General features: G+C 37.8%; 3 protein-coding genes across 3 annotated transcripts in view; 2 read left to right on the top strand and 1 right to left on the bottom strand.

The window, feature by feature from the left end:
* Positions 1-16,378, top strand: part of LOC149034795 (uncharacterized) — a 16,835-nt gene extending 457 nt beyond the window's left edge. The window contains exons 2-6 of the mRNA XM_089194457.1: positions 2,250-2,401; positions 3,158-3,319; positions 3,582-3,659; positions 9,179-9,246; positions 10,378-16,378. Coding sequence (XP_089050583.1) covers positions 2,305-2,401; positions 3,158-3,319; positions 3,582-3,659; positions 9,179-9,246; positions 10,378-14,412 — 4,440 coding nt within the window. The 5' untranslated portion in view covers positions 2,250-2,304 and the 3' untranslated portion in view covers positions 14,413-16,378. The remainder of the gene's footprint in view (positions 1-2,249; positions 2,402-3,157; positions 3,320-3,581; positions 3,660-9,178; positions 9,247-10,377) is intronic.
* LOC149034792 (uncharacterized) overlaps positions 1-25,848 on the bottom strand; it is a 96,554-nt gene that overhangs the window by 59,821 nt on the left and 10,885 nt on the right. The window lies entirely within an intron of this gene.
* LOC149034794 (uncharacterized) lies at positions 22,778-25,541 on the top strand. The gene is made up of 2 exons (XM_089194386.1): positions 22,778-23,297; positions 23,639-25,541. Exon 2 carries the CDS (start codon positions 23,660-23,662, stop codon positions 24,491-24,493), a length of 834 nt encoding a protein of 277 aa, XP_089050512.1. The 5' UTR covers positions 22,778-23,297; positions 23,639-23,659; the 3' UTR covers positions 24,494-25,541.

Here is a 25,848-nt window from a genome sequence, read left to right as displayed (position 1 = left end):
AGCCAATACCTGGCATTTACCTCTAAAAAATAATTAATTTGGGAGAGTTACAAGAAATCTCCAAATTATCGATTCGATTTAGTGCAAGCGCTGATGATCGTAACACTTTCAGTTTCGTTTGTGTGTCATATGCATGTGGAACATGCACACCGGGAAGTGTTTTGCGCTAGCTTTCATGTCTGGATTATGTGTTAACTTAAATTGCTCCCGTATTTGAGATGCATTTAATCAAAAAGTGATAAACATTTCCAGCGTATTTCATGTGTTTATGTTCATTATTTTATATTTTGAAAGTAATTTTTTCTTTTTGGTAGACTGCTTTTAAAGATTGTCCTTCCAAACTGTACTGCTATACTGATTTCCTTGTTAAATATTGAGACAAGTTGATTTTTCTTCAAATGTCAGCTGGTGATTTAATGGAAGCGTCCTTTTAATGAACTGAATTCCAGTTTTAGGAATCCAATTTATCAGCTGGTAATGATTGATTGGTATCTGAGTAAAGTTTTACCTTTTGTCCTCTTTTAATCAATATATGATCAATCAATGATCACATTAAAACTGGTTTAGTTCTGCATGTGGCTGCACGCATCCAAGTATGTGTCTGCTGATAATTTATGTTATTACATGGCAAAGTAGGCTTGAAGGAAATAAAAGGTTCTGATTGGTTCTTATTTGGTCAGGATTTTGCCATACACAGTATCCTCGCACCATACAGACAATCACAGAGCATGTAAATTCAAAGCAAACTAGTTTAGTCCAAGTGATGTTAGTGCATGAAAATTACCTTGCTTTCTTGAGCTGTACTGGGGAATATTGGCACTATGCCATTTCTTTACTGCTGCAATCTTGGGCCAATATTCCCCAGTAAAGCCCTGGTGCTTAACTGGGTAGTTAGAAGTTAGAAATGGCTTTTGTAAAAATAATTTACACTGTACATGTATCTCTGGCTATTCTGAATTCCAGTACAATTGATTTCCTTGTTGCTCTTTATTGAATTTATTTGTACATGAAGACAGGTAGCAAGGATTATTTGATATTTTAAAAACAAGCCATCTTGATTATTAGGAGAATTAAAGTTAGCATCAAAGACAAATCAATTTTGTGCACAAAACAATGTAAATATGAAATGAATACAAAAACAATTTGTTAAACATATATATATATATATATATATATATATATATATATATATATATATATATATACTAGTAAACCACAAATGTCAGCACCTGTACCAAATTGAAATCCATTTCAACACTCATCAGCATGCATAAATGTATATATTTCATCACTGATTTTCCAGCAATAAGTGTAACACTTGAACTAACACTCACCTAAATAAATATGGGTGTTAGCTTAACTGTAGGAAATTGAATTAAAGAAATATATCTTTAATAAGTTTTGACCAGTAATCCCTATTAATCAGATAAGAGAGTTTTTCTTTGGTGTTGTAAAATTTCTTTCTTATGACAAAGGATTCAGCATAAACTCTCCCCTCTTGTGGAGACATGGTGGTCTTTAAGATTGGTGAGGTGGACTCATGGTCAAGAGGTCTGCATTTGTAGCCTGGCCTGGCCTGTGCTGGACTCAGGGTCAAGAGGTCTGGGTTCCAGTCAATGTGTTGTGTTCTTGTGCAAAACACTTTACTCTTACAGTGTTTGTCTCCACCCAGGAGTATAAATGGGTAGCAAAAATTAGTTAGGGAAACCTGATAAAATGCAAGGGGGGTGAAAGGGGGGGGGGGATAAAGGTGGAATGGACTTGCATCCTGTCCAGGGTTGGGTAGTAATACTCCCAGTTGCTTCATGTAAGGAAACCAGGCTTAAATAAAGCTCAGGCCCTGGACGGGCCACTTTTCAAATCCAGATGTGACCTAACTACCTAATAACCACCTCTTAGTTTAAATCATTTCAATTGCTACTGTTACAAATTATATAAACTTGAAACACACACATGTTGATTTTTGCCCAATTTATTTCAGTCAATTGCATAGGAATGTCTTTGGTAAATCTTGAAATTTATTGTAATGAGAAGTGAATTACTGTTCATTTAAATATTAAATAAATGCTTGTTTTCTTCAGTATATATATCCTTTGTTCTTTTACTGCTTTAACTATGCTATTAATATTAATTGCTTGTGATTTTGTGTCTATGTATCCCTCCCATTCTCAGAAGGGAAAAAATGTTTATTTTGCAACTGTGAATATGTTGAGCTAATTTTTTACCATTTGCAACCATCTTTTTTTCAGGCCAGGATGACTTAAAACAGCAACTTTTTGAAAGAAGCATCCCCTTACAGTTGCTATGGCTAAAGAAAGAAGTCCAATTAAGGTTCCATCTGAAAATGAAGACTTACCTAACATAGAGAATACTCCAGATTTTGATGAGGACACTTTACGAGGTGAGCTAGGTTCAACTTTGGCTTCAGTCACTCTTAAAACGTTTTCTATTCCACCAGTTTCAAGAATGTAAGCAGATGTGGAGAATGATATTAATACACTGCATGACCACTTTAAAGGATAACTTGCCAGTCATGACTCTCTTCTATGATTACAATATGCTGTTCATTGACTGAGAGGATCTATGACATATTTTTTATTTTCTTTTCTCAAAGTTCAAAGCAAATTACACAAAGTTATAATAAGTAAATGCTTTATTTGATCATCATATAACATCCATTTTGTAAGTTTGCATCATAAGTACCATCATCATCATCACCATCTTTCCATTATATTATGCAACATTAAATTGAAAGTGTCAACTTCCCCCAAGCAACCAATTTCCAGTAGAGTGCAAGTGTTATATCATTGAATATGGAGGTGTTTAACCCTTGACACCCTAACATCAGTATCCATATTCTCCATACTATTCTTTGTATGTTTCTTGTGGTACTGAAAAAGAGAATTCATTTGAAGATCAATGCTGGGGGAGGGGGGGAGGCGGGAGGGGGGACTGCACACATCCTCCAAGCTTTTCAAGGGATGGGTCAAGTCAGGCAGGTGCAAAAGTGGCAGCTGGCACTAAAGGAAAAATCTTCAGATTTTAAATCTCCAGATCTTGGCAGTTCTGCTTATGCACTAATTAACTACAACCACAGGTAATTATTAACTACAACCACAGACTTTGACACAAATTATTTTTTATTTTTTCTTTGCAGCCACAGCTGATGTTTATAGGAATGAGGGTAATGAGGCCTTCAAGAAAGGAGATTTCATCAATGCTATTCATTTTTACACCAAAGGAATTAAAATGAACTGCAATGAAATAGAACTGAAGGCCAAACTGCACAACAACAGGGCTATTGCACATTTTAAACTTGGTAAGATGATGAGAGCTTTAACATGCATTTTTTTTTTCTATTTTGAAGCTACTGAGTTGTCAGTAGTAGTTTTCTGAAAAAGGTGATAATTTTGAAAGCATGCCCGGAAAAATTTACATCTTATCTTGGCCTCTCAAATATATAAAGAAGTATCCTCTTACCCCAGATATCAACGAGCATCACAAGTTTTTCCCAAAATTATAGTAATGGTAGTTGGTTTGCAACATGTATGGCTAATCAGAGATATTTATTTCAATAACAGGAAATCACCAGGATTCACTAAGGGATGCAGAAGCAGCCATTGGGTTAAATCCAACTTTCATTAAGGCAATTGTGAGAGGTTAGATATGTTAGCTGTACTATAATAATAATAATAATAATAATAATAATAATAAAAAGAACTCAACACTCTAAGGTTAAATGAGGTTAAATGGAGTTCAATCTTGTCTCAATTGACTTTAATTAAGAGGTCGAGACCACCCTGATGTACATTTGAATCCAGTTCTTGACTGCTACGCCATTACTTTGCATTAATCATGATGAGAATATTATTTTGAGCTGGATGAACAACTCAATGTGGAATGCAAAGCAAAATTTCAGCATGAATATTTTAGTTCCTTAAGTTCAATAAGTCACAGGTGTCAGATATGTTAAGAGCGTGTCCACGAGAGCACCGGGCAGTCGTGCTACATGCCATCTCACCGATGTCAATGAAACTTTGCCAGTTTAAAGGGTCTACCCCAAAACTCAAAAAGACAAACTGGTTTCTGTTTTGGTTTTTTTCTGGGGGGAGATAGACCACCACCCCCGGTTTTTCTTAGTTTTCACTAAGGAAATCGCTTCAAATAGGTAAAATGTATGAAGCTCTCACTGCGATGGTATTTAACCGATTACTTTGAGGATTTGCACACATATTTTTACATCCTTAGTTAATGTCTGCTGCGAGTATCAGTCAGTTTGATTGACGGCTTGTCAATCAACAGAGGCAAATATACGACTGTGTTTTTAGACTTTTCGATTCATCCAAATATTTGACAACTTTGAGGTCAAATATCTCCCGTTGCCACACTAATCTTAATTACCCTTTATAACCCATCATTTCATCTCTGAAAATAATCAAAAAAATCTTTGGGCACTACCGTATTTTTGTCTTGGATGCCTTTTAAAATCTGCGACTGAGACAAGTATCTCCCAACTACACCTGTCACGCAATTCTTGCTCTAGGCGGTCACTTGACAAAATAAACCTACATTTTTAAGCTCTTTATACAAGGTGATTGATCAAGAAAGGTGAAGAATGTGAAGAACTTTCGAGAAAAACTTTCGAGATACATGTAAAAATCAATGGGAAAATCGTAGCGTTTCTTTCTTCAGTCGTTTATTACTTTGAAGATTTGCTAAAAACATCAGATATGGCTTTTGTACGGCGCAAAACATTCATTAGTCTATAATTTGATGGTTTATCATCATCATTGCTCATTTTAGGAGATTTTAAAGTCACATGCTGCGTGTTGGCTGATATTACTACATGTTCCAGTGTGCTACAACTTCGGCTTTTAAAGACGAGAAATTCTGCGCTCTCGCTCGTGAGCAAATATCAATAGTTCTTTTGGACTAAAAACTGTGCTTCTATCCCGAAAATAAAATTCAAATAGTGTTGTCGTTGTCACTTACCGCCATCGAACATTTCCATGCAGAACTCCGCTAAGCTAACATCTGTTTTGTGACCCGAAGACTCTCCGTAGGAATTATTCAAGCGCGTTGTTCGTGCTATCTGCTAGATAACAATTCCAAAATAATCTGCAGCTCACTATGATTATTTACCTGCTTCAATCGTAAAATATCTGCATATTTTTTTCAAGCATTCTATTACTACATATAAATCTACATCTCTCTAGATCGAGTGTCGCCGGAGTTTAATTGCGTGACTTGTAAAATTTTAAAATAAGAATGAGCCAGCAGTAATTTGACGAGTAGCCTTCCTGCAAATTTCCCTTGATGAAATCCCAAGACATAGTCAGTTGTTTTCGTAAGCAAAAACAATAAATATGAAAAAAAAAAGTGAGATGCAAAAGTCTTTTTTTTTTTTTAGCTTAATAGCAGCTGTACCCTCTCCTGCAGTCTTCGTCTAAATTTTGCAAGGTCGCTCTTCTGCCTTGTTCGGTCACTTTCGAATTCTGAAGCTAAATCATTGGCAGCGGCCTCTCCGTCCCCATTCATATTTACAGAGGGGGACCTCATCAATGAGTCGATTTTTGTTACGGCAGATAACCGGCTAAAGTATCGAGCGATTTGCTGCTGTATCAACCGGTCAGTCTTAGACAACATTTCTGGCTGGTGTCGTCTCTTAAACTCGATATTTGGGAAATCACATTTTAGGCTGTTGCCTTACTAGTTTCCTCCCTTGTCCAGCACACGTCTAGTAGATAATTCTCTGCTTTCTGAGAAAAGGTGGCTGTTTTTTGTGTTTTCCAAAGAGCCCATCCAAAGTCCTCTTGGCTAGTTAGAGATTGTTCGTCAGAATTTTTTACCTGAGGTCCGACCTTGAACGTAGCCATCCCCTATAGAATGGCAAGCCGGTCTTAGTCTATTTCCTCTTGATCTTATCCTAGGCGGAATTTTTTTGTCGGCCTCACTGTGTTTGTCTTTGTCAGGGTACATTTGGATGGCAGCCAATTACTGAAACGTCTTGATACATCCTTCTTTTAGCAAGAATATCTCGCTTTCTTGTTTCGTCTATGACGGATTAGGTATAGTTCTCGCGATGACCCGCGTTCAGAAATCTGTGCACGTTGCTGATAACCACCCGCTTGTACGATTAGTTTGCTGAAGGTTTCTAATGTGACGAGCCTGGTGAGACCCTGAGGTGCTTCAAACTGTGCCAGTTGGTCTGTGCTATAAACTTGTCGCAGTTCTTAAGTCAGAGGGAGGATCGCCCACCTCTATCTATGTGAGCGCCTCTACAGTACCTGCGTATCTCTAGCAATCATATGATATAAAGTTCATCTCAGTCACAAATCACCAGTTAGGAAAACTGATGTTCAGATAAGCGCTCTTCTTGCCCTTCTTCCTTATTCATTACCGGCTCTAAGATAGCGGCTACAGTACGCGTTCTATTTAGGTTTACAGTCACCTTGCCGCCACCAGGAAGACTCGCCACCAGCTTTGATTTCTTCTGCCATCTGCAGATTCATCTCTCTCTCACTTTATGTCTCCGATTTTTATGAGGAGGATACTGGCATTTACGAACCCGAAGGTCTAAATCTCACGCCAAGTTGTGCACGATATTTGAGCTGTATACCCACGAATTTAGAGGTGTGAGCTGTTTCCGTCCCTGGCCAGCGCGAGAAAAATAACATTTGGTTCTACAGTTAGTTGCAAATGAACAAGACAACTGCACCATCTTGACTTTATCAATTCGAGTGTTAGATTAAATTGAGGGCTTTTTAGACACTCGATTTCTTATACGGCATCACATAGGATTACAAAGTCTGTTGCGCTGTTGCGAGAGGGAGGAAAACATTACCGGCAGTCTAAATTCTTTAAGAGTTTCAGAGACTTTTCAGAGATGTCTCTTCGGCTGTCACAAAAAATTGACCCTCTCTTAAATTTACTGGGAAAAATGAACTTACAAGCTCCTTACAAACAATTTTGCTTTTTCCTCGGGCTGTTATAAAACAGATCATAAATTGACCAGTGAATAAAATATTTTGAAGCATCGTTCGGAATTTGCCTTTTTTGCGTGCAAATCAAGGGTAGACAAAGTTTATAAAACATTTGACAAGAATTTCATGGAGTTCACCTCGATAATTTTCGTCGGCCAGAGTCAAGACACACCAAGCAAAGTGACATCGCCCTCCAGTAAAATAATTTTCCAAAGAATAAATGTGGCGAGCGTGGGGAAACGCACGTTTTTTTTCATTATTGTGATCATAGCCCAATGATGTACCTAAATTGGTACTTACGGTATCAAACCATTGATTATGACAGGGTGAGCTTAATTTTTCTGTCGAGGTCGACGTGACTTCACATTAGAAGCGTTTTTAAAACAAACTAGTGAGCATCACTGCACGAACTGAGGAAGTAAAAACTTGTATTTATCTCCCACGCATTTCGTCTAACAATAGTAGACTTCATCAAGGAGTTTTACAAGTAGGGTAAATAAGCTTGCTCATATACAAATAGTAAATAAGTTGTCTCTTTACTATTGAAGCCAGTGGATATAATTCGCCAGGCGCGCTTACCGTGTTATACATGCGTGACATTTTTCGGACGTTACATGTAAGAGTACGTAATCTGTTTGAGGGTCACAGATTTAGTGTAGATATTTGACCCCTCGACGTCACGTTATGTCTCTAGTTTACAGAGGTCTTAGAAAGCTTCATTACTTGGATTTGCCTACTGCGCGTAGAGGGCTACAAGCGAATTTCTCGGGTGTAATTGCTTTTGATTTCTCAACTGATGTTGTCGCAAACACAGCTTTTGGGAGTCACGAAACAAAAAACTTATCAGGACCTAGTTTCATGTACTAGTGGAAGTAAATGGCAAATAAAAACATGTTCTCTTGAGAAATAAAATTATAAATAACAGATAAAGAAACACGCTGAGGGAATAAAAACAAACATACATGTGTGATAATGCAAGGAGGAGAATAAAAATACAAATAAAGAAAAAGAAAAAAAAATGGACACTCGTGTTGCAGCGCGTAGATATCTTTTGAGCTAGACCTACACACTTATGCCCGACACCACGCAAAGAGCCCTATGTCCTGATTTTAGCAAATCCTAAAAGTAATAAACGACTGAAGAAAGAAACGCTACGATTTTGCCATTGATTTTTTTGTCTACATGCATCTCTCTAAATGTGAAATTTTTCATTCCTACAAAAAATCCCGAAAGTTTTCCCATTTTTTACCTTTCTTGATCAATCATCTTGTATAAAGAGCTAAAAAATGTAGGTTTATTTTGTCAAGTGACCGCCTGGAGCAAGAATTGCATGACAGGTGTAGTTAAGAGAAACTTGTCACAGTCGCAGATTTTAAAAGACATCCAAGACAATACGGTAGACAATACATATAGTGCCCAATACGGTAGGTTTTTTGATGATTTTCAGAGATGAAATGATGGGTTATAAAGGGTAATTAAGATTAGTGTTGTAGCTTTCTGGCAACGGGAGATATTTGACCTCAAAGTTGTCAAATATTTGGATGAATCGAAAAGTCTAAAAACACAGTCGTATATTTGCCTCTGTTGATTGACAAGCCGTCGATCAAACTGACTGATACTCGCGGCGCCTCTTTACTGAGGATGTAGAAATATGTGTGCAAACCCTCAGAGAAATCGGTTAAATACCATCACAGTGAGAGCTTCATACATTTTACCTTTTTGAAGCGATTTCCTTGGTGAAAAGGAAGAAAAACCGTGGGGTGGGCTATCTCCCCCCGGAAAAACTAAAACAGAAACTAGTCTTTTTTTTTAGTTTTGAGGTAGACCCTTTAAATTGGCAAAGTTTCACTGAAATCGGTGGGATGGCACGTAGCACGACTGCTGGTGTTCCCGTGGACACGCTCTTAAGTCACTATCTAGCTGGTTTAAAAAGAAGGATCAGGACTTAACTAACTCTTAGTGTTTTTGTGGGAGTTGTTGATCCCAATTTAAATGTTCTTGGAAGTTTTAGTTGTCTTTAAAGCTAAATAAATCTAACTGAAACCTAATAGGGCCTGTTTATTCTTTTCCGTTTAGTTTTTTTGTTTTGTTTTGTCTTTTTTTTCTTCTGGTCTGTAATGATTTCAATGGTTTCAGGTTCTTTTCTCAGAATTGAGCTACAGTAATAGTATGCTTCTTTGTGTTGTTGCCTACAGGAGCCGCTGCTTGTGTTGAATTGAAGAGATTTGAAGAAGCAATCAGTTGGTGTGATAAGGGACTAGCCGTATCCTTTGAAGGAATCTTTCATTTTTAACCGTGGGTATAATGGAAATAGTTTCCATAATTTGATGTTTCAAGGTATTAATTATGATGGGAACTTTTCAGCTCAAATACTTTAAGTGTGTGTTATTAAGAAACGGAGGAAAAGTTATTACCTCATGACTTATTAAAGATATTACTCCTTTTAGCCAATTTGACTTAGTTATACTATCCATACCAATAACTGGTACATTAATTTAGATAACCCTTTAATTCACAGACCAAGTTTGTAATTGTCCTTACTGTTAACCGTACGATTTTTGTAATGTTAGTTCGAAGAGTTCAGCATTGGATCAACTAATTATCCCCAAATTGATATATTTTTTTACTCTCAACACTTAGCTGATTGATATTGTATTGCTATTGTAAGGAGAAATTCTCTCTTGCATGGGAGTTAAAGGGTTAAAAGACTAATATTCATCCAGTTTATACATGGTAGGTGGGTAGATGATCTCTCTAAAACAGGCCAGAACAAAAAGCTCGGTAATGTTTACATATCTTATGCAGATTTTCTTGCCTTCGACCTTTTTCCACTATTTAGGGACTCGGAAACTTTCGTCCTGCTTTCCTATGGACAAATACAAATTTTAAAGACATGTATTTGTGTTGTAGACTCATTTCTTCTACTGCTGTAAAACATTTGTCTAATGTTAAAGCTATATTAATTTAAAAACTGAGCAAGTGCTGCTCAGTTTTTGAAAAATGTAGATATTTCGCGTTAAATTTTGAGGTTGCACACTGAAATGTAAATTTATTTCATAACTGACTTTAAGACTGAATGTTGATAAAACATCTATCTTTCATGCAAGCCCTCCTAATGGGCCATTTTATAGTTGTGTACTTAGAGTACTTGGAGTAAAGCTGAAGATGACCTTGTTGTGATAGAGACCACTTTCTAGTGACGATAATAACAAAGTAGTTTGCTTTAAAAAGCAGCAATGTTTTTATCATAACAAGGTCACCGTTGGCCATCGCTCGTGTTCAGAGGCTTGGGAACCAAGCACGCAAATGTTAATGTGGACTATTACATATCAATATGACCAGAAACATGATCCTTTTTAATTTTTGTACATTTTTAACCCTTAACATGAAAAAGATTGACAAAAACAATAGGATCTTGTTGTCATTAAGACTTCAGTCTGTCAGTGAAGTGGGAGATAAGTCCATGGAGGAAAAAGATCCTATTCGTCATGACCACGGTAGTGCAAGTTCAGGTGATGTCAAGAAAGTCATATATCTCTCTAATCGGGGAGAAAAAGCCATAGAGAACCTCAACCTGTATCTTAAAAAAGCTAAAGAAGTAGGAGACAGGCATGGTGAGGGTCGTACTTATGACAATCTTGGCAATGCTTATGACCGTCTGGGTGATTTAAAAAAAGCCATAGAGTACCACAACCTACATCTCAAAATAGCTAAAGAAGTAGGAGACAAGTATGGGGAGGGTAACACTTATTGCAATCTTGGCAATGCCTATGAACGCCTGGGTGATTTCAGAAAAGCCATAGAGCACCACAACCTACATCTTAAAATAGCTCAAGAAGTAGGAGACAAGTATGGGGAGGGTAACGCTTATGGCAATCTTGGCAATGCTTATGACGGTCTGGGTGATTTCAAAAAAGCCATAGAGTACCACAACCTAAATCTTAAAGTAGCTAAAGAAGTAGGAGACAAACATGGGGAGGGTAACGCTTATGGCAATCTTGGCAATGCTTATCACGGTGTGGGTGATTTCAAAAAAGCAATCGAGTACCACAACCTACACCTTAAAATAGCCAAAGAAGTAGGAGACAAGCATGGGGTGGGTAACGCTAATGGCAATCTTGGCAATGCTTATGACCGTCTAAGTGATTTGCAAAAAGCCATAGAGTACCACAATCTACATCTCAAAATAGCTAAAGAAGAAGGAGACAAGCATGGGGAGGGTGGTGCTTATGGCAATCTTGGCAATGCTTATTTTAGTCTGGGTGATTTCAAAAAAGCCATAGAGTACCACAACCTCCATCTTAAAATAGCTAAAGAGGTAGGAGACAAGCATGGTGAGGGTAACGCTTATGGAAATCTTGGCAATGCTTATGGCCGTCTAGGTGAATTCAAAAAAGCCATAAAGTACCACAACCTAAATCTTAAAATAGCTGAAGAAGTAGGAGACAAGCATGGGGAGGGTAACGCTTATGGCAATCTTGGCATTGCTTATAAGTGTCTGGGTGATTACAAACAAGCCATAGAGTACCACAACCTACATCTTAATATAGCTAAAGAAGTAGGAGACAAGTATGGGGAGGGTAACACTTATTGCAATCTTGGAAATGCCTATGAACGCCTGGGTGATTTCGGAAAAGCCATAGAGCACCACAACCTACATCTTAAAATAGCTCAAGAAGTAGGAGACAAGCATGGAGAGGGTAACGCTTATGGCAATCTTGGCAATGCTTATTACGGTCTGGGTGATTTCAAAAAAGCCATAGAGTACCACAACCTAAATCTTAAAGTAGCTAAAGAAGTAGGAGACAAACATGGGGAGGGTAACGCTTATGGCAATCTTGGCAATGCTTATCACGGTCTGGGTGATTTCAAAAAAGCAATAGAGTACCACAACCTACACCTTAAAATAGCCAAAGAAGTAGGAGACAAGCATGGGGTGGGTAACGCTAATGGCAATCTTGGCAATGCTTATGACCGTCTAGGTGATTTGCAAAAAGCCATAGAGTACCACAACCTACATCTCAAAATAGCTAAAGAAGAAGGAGACAAGCATGGGGAGGGTGGTGCTTATGGCAATCTTGGCAATGCTTATTTTAGTCTGGGTGATTTCAAAAAAGCCATAGAGTACCACAACCTCCATCTTAAAATAGCTAAAGAGGTAGGAGACAAGCATGGTGAGGGTAACGCTTATGGAAATCTTGGCAATGCTTATGGCCGTCTAGGTGAATTCAAAAAAGCCATAAAGTACCACAACCTAAATCTTAAAATAGCTGAAGAAGTAGGAGACAAGCATGGGGAGGGTAACGCTTATGGCAATCTTGGCATTGCTTATAAGTGTCTGGGTGATTACAAACAAGCCATAGAGTACCACAACCTACATCTTAATATAGCTAAAGAAGTAGGAGACAAGTATGGGGAGGGTAACACTTATTGCAATCTTGGAAATGCCTATGAACGCCTGGGTGATTTCGGAAAAGCCATAGAGCACCACAACCTACATCTTAAAATAGCTCAAGAAGTAGGAGACAAGCATGGGGAGGGTAACGCTTATGGCAATCTTGGCAATGCTTATTACGGTCTGGGGGATTTCAAAAAAGCCATAGAGTACCACAACCTAAATCTTAAAGTAGCTAAAGAAGTAGGCGACAAGCATGGGGAGGGTAACGCTTATGGCAATCTTGGCATTGGTTATAAGTGTCTGGGTGATTTCAAGAAAGCAATAGAGTACCACAACCTACACCTTAAAATAGCTAAAGAATTAGGAGACAAGTATGGGGAGGGTAACACTTATTGCAATCTTGGCAATGCCTATGAACGCCTGGGTGATTTCAAAAAAGCCATAGAGCACCACAACCTACATCTTAAAATAGCTAAAGAAGTAGGAGACAAATTCTTGGAGGCAGGGGCCTACTATTCATTAGGATGCGTTTTTGAGTTGCAAGGGGGACTGCCAAAAGCCGTTGAACATTACCAAGCTAGTATAAACTTATTCAATTCCTTGAGAGTACTTCTAAAATCTAAAGATGAGTGGAAAGTTAATTTTCGAAATCAGCATCAAATGGTGTATACGGGTTTATGGAGAGTTCTCGTAGAACAAGGTAATGTAGATGAAGCCTTATTTGTTGCTGAGAAAGGACGAGCTCAAGCTCTGACCGACCTCATGGAATCCAGTTTTTGTGGTGGAACAAGTCACCACAAGGGAGAAGATGAAGATTTTGCAGTTTTTAAAAACGTTCCATCAAACACTGTCTTTCAGGCGGTGGACAAAGCTGTTGTCAATCTTTGGGTTGTGTCCGAAGGAAAACAAGTTCAGTTAAGACAAAGTAAACTCAAAGGTTTTGTTTTAGAGAATAGTGGATCTAGCCAGTCCTTTGAGTCGTTCATGCTCGGTGTCTATACACAACTTGGTATTCGTTCTAATGTGAGGTGCGAGAATCGATCTCTAGATGCTTTGAGGGAGGGCCGTTCAAAAGTGGATAAGAAAACCAAAGAAGCCAACCCTCAACCTCGCATCCAACAAGACGGATGCTTGAGCACTTTGTATGATATCGTTATGAAGCCGGTGGCTGACCTGATTCAAGGAGATGAGCTACTCATTATTCCTGATGGACCCCTGTGGATCGCTCCTTACGCTGCATTGAAGGATGGTAATTCTAAATACCTGTGTGAATCGTTCACAATCCGAGTCGCTCCATCGTTAGCAAGTCTTAGACTCATTGCCGATTGCCCAGATGATTATCACAAAAGCAGTGGTGCTTTACTTGTAGGAGATCCGTGGGTATCCGAGGTCACTAACAGCGAGGGAGAGAAAGTCCTCGAACAGCTTCCGTGTGCTAAAGAAGAAGTAGAAATGATCGGAAAAATTCTGAATATCACGCCAATCACTGGCAGACAGGCCACGAAACGTGAGGTGTTGAAAAGACTCAGTTCCGTTTCCTTAGTTCACTTTGCGGCACACGGATGTCCGGAAACTGGCGAAATTGCTCTTACACCTGACCTAGACCGAATATCTTCTGTGCCTACGAAGAAGGAGGATTACATTTTAACGATTCGAGATGTGTTGAATGTTCAACTTCGCGCCAAACTTGTTGTGCTCAGTTGCTGCCACAGTGGTCGGGGCGAGATCAAGGCTGAAGGTGTGGTTGGCATTGCGCGCGCTTTTATGGGGGCTGGTGCTCGGTCTGTTGTGGTGTCCCTGTGGGCGATTGATGACGAGGCTACTCTCGACTACATGAAATGCTTTTATCAACACCTTGCAGAAGGTAAACCTACAAGCAAGTCACTGAACCTGGCCATGAAAAGCCTCAGAGAATCAGATGAGTTCCATGAGATCAAATACTGGGCGCCCTTTTTGCTGATTGGAGATGACCTCACGTTTGACCTGATGGCAAAGGAAAGAGAAAATTTGAATAGAAAATCAAATAAATGAGAAAATCTTTTTTTTCATCTCAAAATAATGAAGTAGGAACTTGGAAGGTTTAAATGTTTGTCTATTTCAACCAATTTTTGGCTATTTTTCTTTACTTTTTATTTTTTTTTTGTTAAATGGAACTTGAGATGTGCAACTTTACTATGGTGAAGAAATAAAACAGTCTATTTCATTATATTTTGATCAGTGGAATTGTCATTTTTTGTTACCTTAACAAATTTAAATGCTTGCGAAGAGAAACAACCAACATGTCACTCAGCTCTGTTCCTGTATTACAATCAGTTGTATGGAAAATAATTTAAAGGTTATTTCTTTTACCCAACCAGGGGCTTTTCTACCGAATTACCTTTATGCTCTAAGCTGTTGATAAGCAAAGAAACAATTCGTTATTTGCAAAAGTTGGCGAATTTTTAAACTTTGATTGAATATGTATGTCAATTGAATATGTGAATTGATCTTAGACCGTTTTCTACATCATAAATTACTTTGTTATAATCTACCTTCATCTTTACAAAAAAATTGATTACCATTTTGAACTCAATCCATTTTAATGCAATCTAGTTCTGTCAGTGCCAAGATTGCCATTCTAAGCTTAATTTGAAGAAGTAAACATCAGAGATGATGTTATTAAATTTACTAACCATGTGTTAGAGACATTACACCTACTTTTAGGGGTGTAGCCAGCCTCTAGTCCCGTAGGCCCGGCCTATAAGTGTTTTCTGCCCGCTTGACTTTTACTAAAAGATAATATGACTCTTGCAAATGTTGAAACAAAAATTGAAATTTGTGAGGGAAGAGGCTTACAATTAGTCAAAAAGCTGGCTACAACCCTGTTTTCAATCAAACGAGTCTGGCCAATTTTTGTCCGTTTTACCAAACACTGATCCGTTCGTTTTAAAGAACGACGACAGAGAGGCTAAAAATTGTCCATGTAATCTAAACTAGGAAAGAGGGACGCAGAGTTCTCTATATAATTAAAGTTTCCATAGATGTGACTTTTAATGTATGTGACATGGAATTTGTTGTTTCTAGTAGGACAATATTTACGCTCATAAATGAGAGAAGCAGTTAACGTAAGCCATGTAGTCCTCAATGGGAATTATTTTGGTAAAAAGGCTCATTAATTAATGTAAACCTAGTGCGTAGTTGAAAAGGTTCAGGGCTTCAGGATAAAACTTCTAATTGTTGAAAATCACCTCTTCAAAATTTTTCATCGCTTTAAATGTACCTCAGCATGATTTGAAGATGTCTGATAATATCTTTGTTAGGTTTAAGAATTTATAGATTGGTATTTAGAGCACACTTTGTAATTAGAACCCGTTATGTGGTCAAAAGTTTTAAGATATACTGTATCAATGCTGTTTTAGAAGAAAGCTTTGTAAAATAAATCTTAGTTTTGCAGATTATTGTAACTACCATTGGTAAATGCTGGTATAAAATGTAATAGTTAACTTCACACTTGGTTCAATGTAACTAGGATTTTAAAGACATGCTGGGACAGTTTCAACTAAACATGGTTTGTATAATGTCAGTGTATTTCGTGTGAAGTGTTTTGATGCTTTTTTTTTTAGGTTGAAGATAATTGTTCATTTACCTCAGTTTATATTAATTAACTCATGAACTCCCAAGTTCTGAAGAAAAATTCTCCCAACTGATAAGAATGTGTTTCTCTTTGCTGCCGCTTGTTCCGAGAATTCGATGTAACATTATGTTTCTAGGAAAAGATTATCCTCCAGTTTAGATTTTCCCTCATTGTTATTGACTCCATGTTTGTCGGTGTATTAATACTGTGAGGAGAATTTAAATTATGATCAGTTTTGGGAGTAAATGGGTTCATTTTAGCGTCTCCGTTTAGCGCGTATTTTACTTAATGCCTTGAACGATTTAATGCAGTTTCTATTGTGCTTATTTTTTTACTTCTTTGTGTAAGAGAAATATAGAGTGTATAAAATACAAAAACTGCGTTGATTTACAGTGTCTGTCTCCATATTCTTAGGATGCACGTAAGATGTAGAGAAAGCAGATCCTATGGGGACTTCAAGGCTTGTTTTGACCCGCGCGCCAGGTTGATAATGTGTGCAGCTAACAGTGTACTAACATTCCATGTTTCAAACTCCCGCCCACTTAACAAAAGCGCGGCAGGCCAATCCACAGCCGGACTCTACCGAGTCGGTAGCCGCCATCTCGGCTGTAGACGCAGAGAAGACCCTGAGGAAGAGTTTTGACAGAAGAATAATTGAGAAAGGATAAGTTACAATAGTGCTTAGAGAGATAGTCGATGACAACTTGAGAGATTCATCATGAGCAAACACGTTCCTTCGATTATTAAACTCCATGTCTCCTCGAATACGCATTCCTATATGCCCCTCTTCCCCGTCCCTTTACATCTCTGTACTGCAAGGTTTATCATCATACAGCACAATACAACATTATACCCCTAAGTAGCACTGTAAATCCGTAAAATGCAGTAACTAGACAACACTTCCCAACAATATGTACCCCTAGATAGCTCTATGCTTCCCTCTACTAAATTTTAAATCACCTTACAGCGCTATATAAACAATTGTTCCAATTTGGCGCCAAGATAAGTGCGGATATTTGCGCGTGGTCATTTTCTCGAATTTTCTGTTCCAAGATGCGGAAACTGTGGGCTTCGAGGAACAGATAATATCCAAGGACAAATATCCGTACATATTTTCGTGCAAAATAGACGCTATTGTGTTATTTATCCTTCAAATATTTTGCAACGCTCGTGAAAAATGTTAATGAACAGCTTACTGAATTGAACACTCGATGAAAACCTCTGCGTCGTTTAAAGAAAACACAGCATTTTCCAGCGCAGTCATGACTCATCTGACGTGAAGATACAGAGATCGAGAGTTGATTACGGCCTCAAGTTTCAAACTCGTAAAGGTGGGAAATATGTCTTGAATTCTTAGGTTGGACTCAAAAAGTCTGAAACAAAATCATTCATGATCATCGTTATCAATTCTGAATAATTGAAATTCTATTCACGTTTACTTTAGATTATAAATTTTACTGCCATTTTGCCAGTTATACAAAGAAATCAAGACACTGAGCAATACCCACAACAAGACACAGCTACAGTGTTGTGAATCTCCATCCTCATCTTCAATAGAACTATGCTATCACGAAGGTAGTGCGCGTGCGTTTGCATTTTAAAGTCACTTTAGCACAAAATAATGATCCGATTGGCGAGAATACAGGCTAAACACCCAACAGCGCTGGTGCTTTTTGTGTTTTGGCGTTTGCTCTCTAAAAAGCCCGAGAAAACGTTTTCACTGTCTATTAAATTACTGATTATTTTAATTTCTCGGGTTCTTCTTTAAAACCGGAACTCGGTTCTTAGCGACTTGTTCAAGTACTGCTCCTATTTAAGAGTGCTTATTTAACTCAGAACGAGATGCCACTATATTTTTCGACTATATCAAATCTAGGCACCTTAACATCAAGTTCACTATGGAAAAGCAGGTTAATCACAAATTACCCTTTTTAGATGTCCTGATTGACAACCATGACCCCAGTTCCTCTCTAACTAGGATTTACTGCAAGAAAACTTTCACTGGGTTACTAACTAATTATTTCAGCTTCACCTCGTACTCTTACAAAGTGGGTCTCATTAAGACACTCGTTGATAGGGCTTACAAGATTAATAGCACCTGGTTAGGGTTTCACGAGGACATTAACAAGCTTACTGATATTCTAAAAAAGAATCTTTTCCCTGCTCATTTAATTAATCGAGAAGATTATAAACCGTTTCATTACTGGGACTCAAAACAATCATCATCCCCGGGGTTCCCCTCCCACCACTTCACCTACGTTCTACTTTAAGCTGCCCTACATAGGCCACTTTTCTGCTATCACTCAAAAAAAGATCCGCCATTTATGAAGCGTTATTGCAATGACTTGGATATCAAACTGGTTTTCTCTTCCTTCAAAATCGGTAATTTGTTTGGTGTGAAAGACCCTGTCCCTGACGGGCTCCGTTCACGGGTGGTCTATACGTATTTGCTGGTGTAATGCCTGTTACGTTGGTGAAACCTGCCGGAATTTTTCCACACATGTTAGAGAGCATTTAGTAAGTGACAAGGCCTCTCACATTTTCAGGCATTTGAAAGATTCTCCGCACTGTCGCGTTCTGTGTTCAGCAGATAACTTCCACGTTTTAGATCACGCCTCCACCGGTTTTCAGCTTAAGATAAAAGAGGCTGTTCGTATTCAAAGAGAACAACCATCTTTGAATCAACAATTACACCATGTAAATCTAAAACTATCTTTTTAATTCTAACACTTGCATGCTTTACCTCTCTTCTTGTTGTCACTATTCATCTTAATTAGCATTGTTTGACTTACTATATAATTCAACTTTCAACGCTTTGTACAGTAATTAAAACCACTAACATGGCATTTGATGATGAGGTATTATGAAATGTTGTTACTATTATTAATTTGCAGATATCGTTGGACTAACTATCAGCGATATTGATCGGAAACTAATTTTCAAGCACAATAAAAGTTCTATAAGTATAGACAATGTGCAGTTATACGCCATATTTGTGTAATTAAAAGAATTCATTTTGCGAACTTTCCTTCGTTCTTCAAACCACTAATTTTCTAATATTTATGCGGTACTTTCATAATTTATTCATTACGATTTCGTGCAAATGTAAAACGTAGATTAAAGCTGGCTCGATCTGTCCTCATGGGACATCCGGTGAAAACGTGTAAATCATTACATTGGTGCAGAGGAATTATTTTTCTGTAGTTATTCCGACATCCCTCAACGCACAAATTCAGGCGAATTTACTCATTCTATAAGTCGCGAAGTCGGAAATTAAGAGCGTCCCACCTACCAGAAAAAATTGATCCCTGGAACATTTGCGCTAAAATGTCCGAAAAATTATTAATACCTGTACAAGACAAAGGGATTTTTGATAATATCTTTGCTTCGACTAGTCAAATGATGATATGAGCCCTTGATGTGACATAATTATAAATGACGTCATAAACTTGGGCTCCAGGCCTCTGCAGTGATCATGATGCTGACGAATAATACAGTGAACTTATGTCTGTAACGTGAAAACTTTACATTTTGGGATTTTAAATTACGCTTTGGCATTAGTTCATGTCTTGTGTGAGCAAATTTTTTTGGTTTGAGTCGATGAAATTATCTGCTGAGAACTTCTATTTACGATTTCTTGTTCAACCCGACAGAAAACAAACGAAGGAAGGAAACCGTGGAGAACAATTCTCAAGCTAAATCTTCACGCCACTCAATGATGTTTTACAATGTAAAAGGGAAGAAGAGCTCAAAAGAAACTTAGGAAAGAAAGCAGGCCAGGGACACGCTCCAGAGGTTCAAAAATGGTGAGGATCTGAGTGGTAATTATAAACGACAACATAAAACATTAAATCTAAACTACCATAACTTACAACTTAGTTCTTTTTTATTTATTCAGCACTACGCTTAAAAGGAGAATTAAGAGGTATGTATCTTTGCATCATAAAGAGAGTGGCTTTCTATTCTCGAAACCCCCAGGGATTACTGCTGCTGAAGTCTGTGCAAGGTCAGTCCAACTAACCTAAGGTGGGTATATACTCGTTGCACACCTCATGAGAAAATGATGGGACAGGGAGGGAAAATCAGGGCGTTGGCTAAATATATCGATTTCAATTTAGTTATTTTTAGATTGAAGCGGGAAGCATTGTGGTTTCTTAATTTAGTTTCTTTATTGCCAAAGTCTAAGATTAAAAGAGCCAATCTCCTCGCTGTTTGCCAATACATCAATTGTATTCACTGGCGACTGCGGCTTATTGAGAGAGGCTGAATGTTTTTCGACACGAATGCGATGCGTGACATGTGCAAGTAAAAAGAAAAACATGACAACCGTTCAAGACTGAAAACTATGAATAACACTGTCCCATTATTTTCTGTTGACGTCTCTAATACACGCAAATCTAATAAAAGGACTGTTAAAGGGCTGTGAAAGAGATTGGACAAGTTGTTGGTAAGATAAGATCGTAGCTATTCTGAGTCATTACGACTTGAGGTGGCAAAAGTCATCTGTTTGTGCTTATGTCATTACTTTAATAGAAGAGATTCTTCCATAGTTGAAAGGTTGAAAATATATCGATGAAAAGCAAAACAATAGTTTTCTGAATGCGAAATCCTTCGTACGCTTTAATCTTTAGTTCAGTATGTCCTATATTTGTACGGGTACTTCAAGGAATGGCGTCAAAATCCACGGTGGTCCCTCTCCTTCATCCTGGCCTTGCTCCTCCCCCTCAGTGGCCTGCAGGCGGAAGTGAACGGTATAGTTGAGACGAATGTCCTTGATAATCAGCTGCAAACAGGATAAATGGAGATGCCCACTCTTGTAGGTGCGGTAAAGGACAACTGCAGTGGTGTCGTTGATGTTACACTCGAGGAAGGTGAACAGTAACAAAAACCATGTCCAGGGAAGGTGAATAAAATTGGTAAACACAAGATCGCTAAGGTGTTTCACGATCGTGGTAGCCAGACGAAGTTGCGTTCACAATCTATCTCTGGGGACGCAGAGAGTTTGAATTCACATTTCCAATTCCAAGTGAGTTGAAAACGCGCGCAAATGTTTTAAGCTAATTTTACAAAGTTATTGTTCATTAAACTGAGCTACGCTGACAGTCTCTTCAGTTCATAGGAGAAAGCAATTTAAAACTTTAGCATGGAGGCTACGCGTACTCTTTTCTAGGAACTAGGGAAGGAGCGCCAAGGAAGACCTTTTAGTTGATTGATGTATGTCTTCATTAAACATTTTTTGTGACTCACGTCATGTTAATTAATGTTCACCTCTCCTTTTCAGATTTTCGTTATCCACGCATATACACCCGTCAAAGGATTCTTTACAAAACGATTTAATCTAGTAGAGTATCTCTATCTAATCCGAAGAGCTAATGATAATTCTATCACTTCAAGAGACTTTAACCCTTTAACTCCCAAGATCTGATTGTTAATTGTCCTCTCTCGCTGCTACACATTTCCTTTTAAATTGCTTACGAGAATTTGGTGTTAGATCATAATAATGACTTCTACCTGATAAGTTTGGGTATTCTCATTACCTGTTTGCAAAATACTGTATAGTTATAATAGGGAGAAGTTACATGTTAATCACTTCTGGAAGTTAAAGGGTTTAAAGTTATTTTAATTAAGGCAAACACAAGGTAACTGTTAGATAATCCTTAAGTAGTACATGTAATGTTATTCATATGTTATGCATGTAATGTTTCATTATCTTCGATTGCTGAAAGGTGAATAAGCGCATTGAAATCAAAATTGATTTCCTTCAGGCTCTGCTCACTGAACTACAAGTCTGCTGTCAGGTGACTAACGTGGACGCTATTTTAGTCCCTTAAATTTCTCATTTTTCAATATATGCGTCAGCAACTGAAATTAGATTCATGAAACAGGGACGCATTTTGGAACAAAAATCATGGCAGTTACTGGTGTCGGTCGCAAAGGTAGAACGGACGATTACTGGTCATTCTGATTTTTCGGTCATTGCTAACGTAATTTAATTTTAATTGCGGTCATTAAAGCATCATCCTAGGCAGACCCTTGCAAAAGTTTCACCAAAACTGCAGAAACGTGAAGATATTGGCTTAAACGCACAACATTGGAGTTATATCAAGGTGAAAAAATTAATTTTTATTTCAATCCAGCCTTTTTAATTTTCTCAAACACACTTGCAAGTGCAATGACAACTGAATGTTCTTAATAAAGACGAAAGACGGCTGCTCATCTCATTTGGCGCAATTTTCGATCGAGCGTCGAAAATAATCCGAGATTTACTTTGCCACGCTCTGTGATTGGTACAGAAAACTCTCGCTCCTTTCGCAACCAATCAGATGCAACGCTAAACCCAATCGTGACTTGTACCCTCGCGTGTTCCCGCCATTTTTGCAGTCTGCTTTTTTCTTCTTTGATTTCATATTGGTTCTTTGAGATAACTTCCTCTTCTCTGGTTAGCCGAAGAAATTACTTCGGCTTTGATTTCATAACACTCAATTACTTTTGGTAATTCTATTTCTTTCTCTCTATGCGATCGACAGAGAAAATGGCTTTGACGAATTGTAAATAGCCTGTTCCTCGTCTGGTCAGTAATGCACATGGCATAGTATTCGTGTTTTCGTGTTTCAAGCGAAATTGTTAGTTAATTCTTTTTGTTTCCAATTAACATTTAAACCCTGATGATCCAATTCCATTTTATTTTTAATACTGAGACTGCGTGCTCTCTTTGTTACGTACTTATTCAAACGCATCTAATTCAGTGTTTAAAATAATAAGAGGTGAGATTGATTCAAAGGATTGCTCCTAATCTAACCTGAACTGATTAACAAGGATCTTTACATTCAATATTTCACTTAATTATATCATAAATCAGTGAAAAATATCTATATTTTCGCCGTAAACAGAAATGAAAAGAAGTATATCGACAGTTTCGCTGTTTGCAGTGACTCAGACAACGACTAAACTGACAAGTTGTTCAATCAATTGATTTATGCATACAGTATTTCATTTTCGTCAAACGCTTAAACGTTAATTCATATGATCAAATTCCGTTCAAACAAGGTACAGAAATCAACAAGGAAATTGCTTTGCATGGAACATTAACTCGAAAGACTGGAAAAGAAAGGGAATCTAGCTTCAAAAAGGGTCTAAATATCTTGAAGTTTTCCTCTTAAGAAATGACAATTGGAAAATACAGCTAACTAATGATTAACATGGGTTCTCTTAGCTGCGGAGTATCACTGTGTTATTTCCTTCCCAAGAAGCTGAGGCGTAATAAGGTTTGTCAAGAGATAATTCGCAGGAGAGCGAATGGAAGGTATGCTGAAAAATTATATCAGTATCAGGGTAAACTGTATTGATCATACACAATTGTCTGGTGATCAAAGAAACCAATCACAAGTGCCACATACGTAAAAGCTGGTTTAGCTTACGGCGAAGGCACTTAAAGAGCGTGTTACTGTATTTACCATAACAGTTGTAATCTTTTAAGTTCTCAAGAATAAGAATTAGGGTAAAAAAAACTACCGTATATTCGGTTAAAAGTGATGGAGTCTTTCGACCGCTTAAGGGTGCAGCTGATATCAATGGGAAACTCTTTGTAATATTTTTCTTATATTTGTTTCATTATAGGGTCAACTTAATTTTATCTTATCCTAGTCAGGTGGTGTTGACATTGCCATGACAACTTGTATTGAGATACGCCGGCCACTGTTACAGGAATCAGCCGATTACTACTGGCATTTTTTTCCAGGACAAAGACAAAGAAATCCGTATCATGTAAAACTCTCAGCATTGGCTTTCAGTTTGTTGTTGCTATGGCAGCTAGTTGGAGCATTTTTGTACATGGTTCGTGATGTTGCTTGCTTCCGGGACAAATCCACTGCATATCAGTGCAAAACAGATGCGGCTTTCCCTTTTTCAGAGGATGTCACGATGGTGTGGCTGGCTTCGCTATGTATTTTCACCACTATCTCTATAGCTGCCCTTCAGAATGTTCCGCAGTTCCCCGGTTACAAGGCAATCTTACATCAGCTAAAATACGTTCCTTCATTTTGGACTTTAATAATCCTTTTGACCGTCGCCTTGTTTCGATATGTTAAGCTACTAATTTGTATCAAATCTTTGTCATCTTGGGTCGTAATTGTTTGTTTGATGGTAAGTTACATTCTGAGAACTTTGGTCGTGGGATTTTTAAATTACACCAGGTTAAACTCCCTAAAGCAGAAATATCCCATTTACATTTTTGTTATATCTAAACTGACAGTGTTCTTGTTTTTCATTGTTACCTTTATCAATCTCATGGCTACCCTTTTGGCCCTGAGTGTGGAAATCCGCGAGATGCATAAAACAGATCGAGCTAAGAACTCGCTCGATTTGAATTTGGATACCGTAAACGAACTGCTGGAGGTCTTTGGTACAACCACTTTTAGAATTAAGTTAATGAAATTCTTTTGGGAAAAGTTTTTCGTCGACGACAGGAACATTCTTTGTTTCCATATACCTTTGGAGTGAGAAAGACAGCGAAAATCGAGAGAGTTTCATTCTCGCCCTCAGAGCCACTCGTTTTCGCTTACTCCGATCACTTGACTAGCTCACTGAAATGATTGCGCTCACTTGGAGCGTAAAAAGTTTTTGACTTTTTTTTTATAATTCCTGCTTCTTGTTGCTACGCCTTACCTCTTATGTAGATTAGTTTTTCAGCGATTCCATATCGTTTGAACTAAATGTTTTAAAAAATTTTTTCCAGCTAGATGTTCTAAATTTGTATAATTTATTACTTTGCTTTCAGTAATTGTTAATGTTGGAACAGTAAGACACATGAAAGACGCAGTGTGTATTTTGAACCACAAAGCCATAATTTCGTCATACTATACAGCAGAAGCTCTCCACTTCCGGTTTTCCGTGTCATGTACTTCAAGCTTGAGCCTCGGTTTTTCCCGTGAAAAAACATTTCTTAATATTAGGTAGCAAAGCTGTCGGCAAGTTTGTAGTTTGGGTAGTTGTCTTGAGATTTCGCGTTCGATAACGCTTCTGTTTAATTTTATTTGGACCTTACTAATCTTAATGAGTTCCTTTGAGACATTCCCAGAACGGATTGAGGTGGCAAGGTTGTAAAAAAAGGTTATAGAACAGTCAAAAGTCGCGTCTGTTTACCCGACAGGGTAAGACTTCACCAGGTTGTGTAGGATCTTTATACATCGGGTAAATGCCTTTATTTTGAGCTTAAATTAACTATTTTGAGGATCTTCTTTGATTTCTGGTGTTGTGCAAGTCTGCTACAACTACCGATGATTGCTAAGTTTAATTTGAATACTTCGTTGCAGAGAACTGCCGTTCCGCGTTAGTTTAAAACTTACCTTAAAATGCTAAGGAATTGAGAAAAATATCTTAGAAAAGTAACAGTATTTACGTAAAAAAAACCAATAAAATAATAAAAACCAGGATTCAATAAAGGATGCAGAAGCAGTCATTCAGTTGAATCTAACTTTCCTCAAGGCAATTATGAGAAGTTAGGTATGTTAGCTGTGCTACAATAAAAAAGGGAATTCATCACTCCAAAGTAGATGGTGTTAAATCTTGTCTCAATTGACTTTAATTCAGAGGTTGAGAACACCCTAATGTACATTTGAATCCAGCGCTTGACTGCTGTGCCATGACTTTCCATTATGATCAGAATATTATTTTGAGTTAGATGAAGGACTCGATGCTGAATGCAAAGAAAAATTTCAGCATAAGTATTTTAGTTTCCTTTTGCTCAATGAGTGAGGTAGTGGTGTCAGATATGTTTAGTCACTGTCTAGCTGTTTTGAAAAGAAGTAAGGACTTAACTTAACTCAAAACTGTAAGAGGACTTTCCTCATTCGTCA

Source organism: Pocillopora damicornis, chromosome 14 (genome assembly GCF_964200805.1).
Source record: "Pocillopora damicornis chromosome 14, jaPocDami1.2, whole genome shotgun sequence".
Taxonomy (NCBI): Eukaryota; Metazoa; Cnidaria; class Anthozoa; order Scleractinia; family Pocilloporidae; genus Pocillopora; species Pocillopora damicornis.
This window is presented reverse-complemented; position numbering and strand designations above follow the sequence as displayed.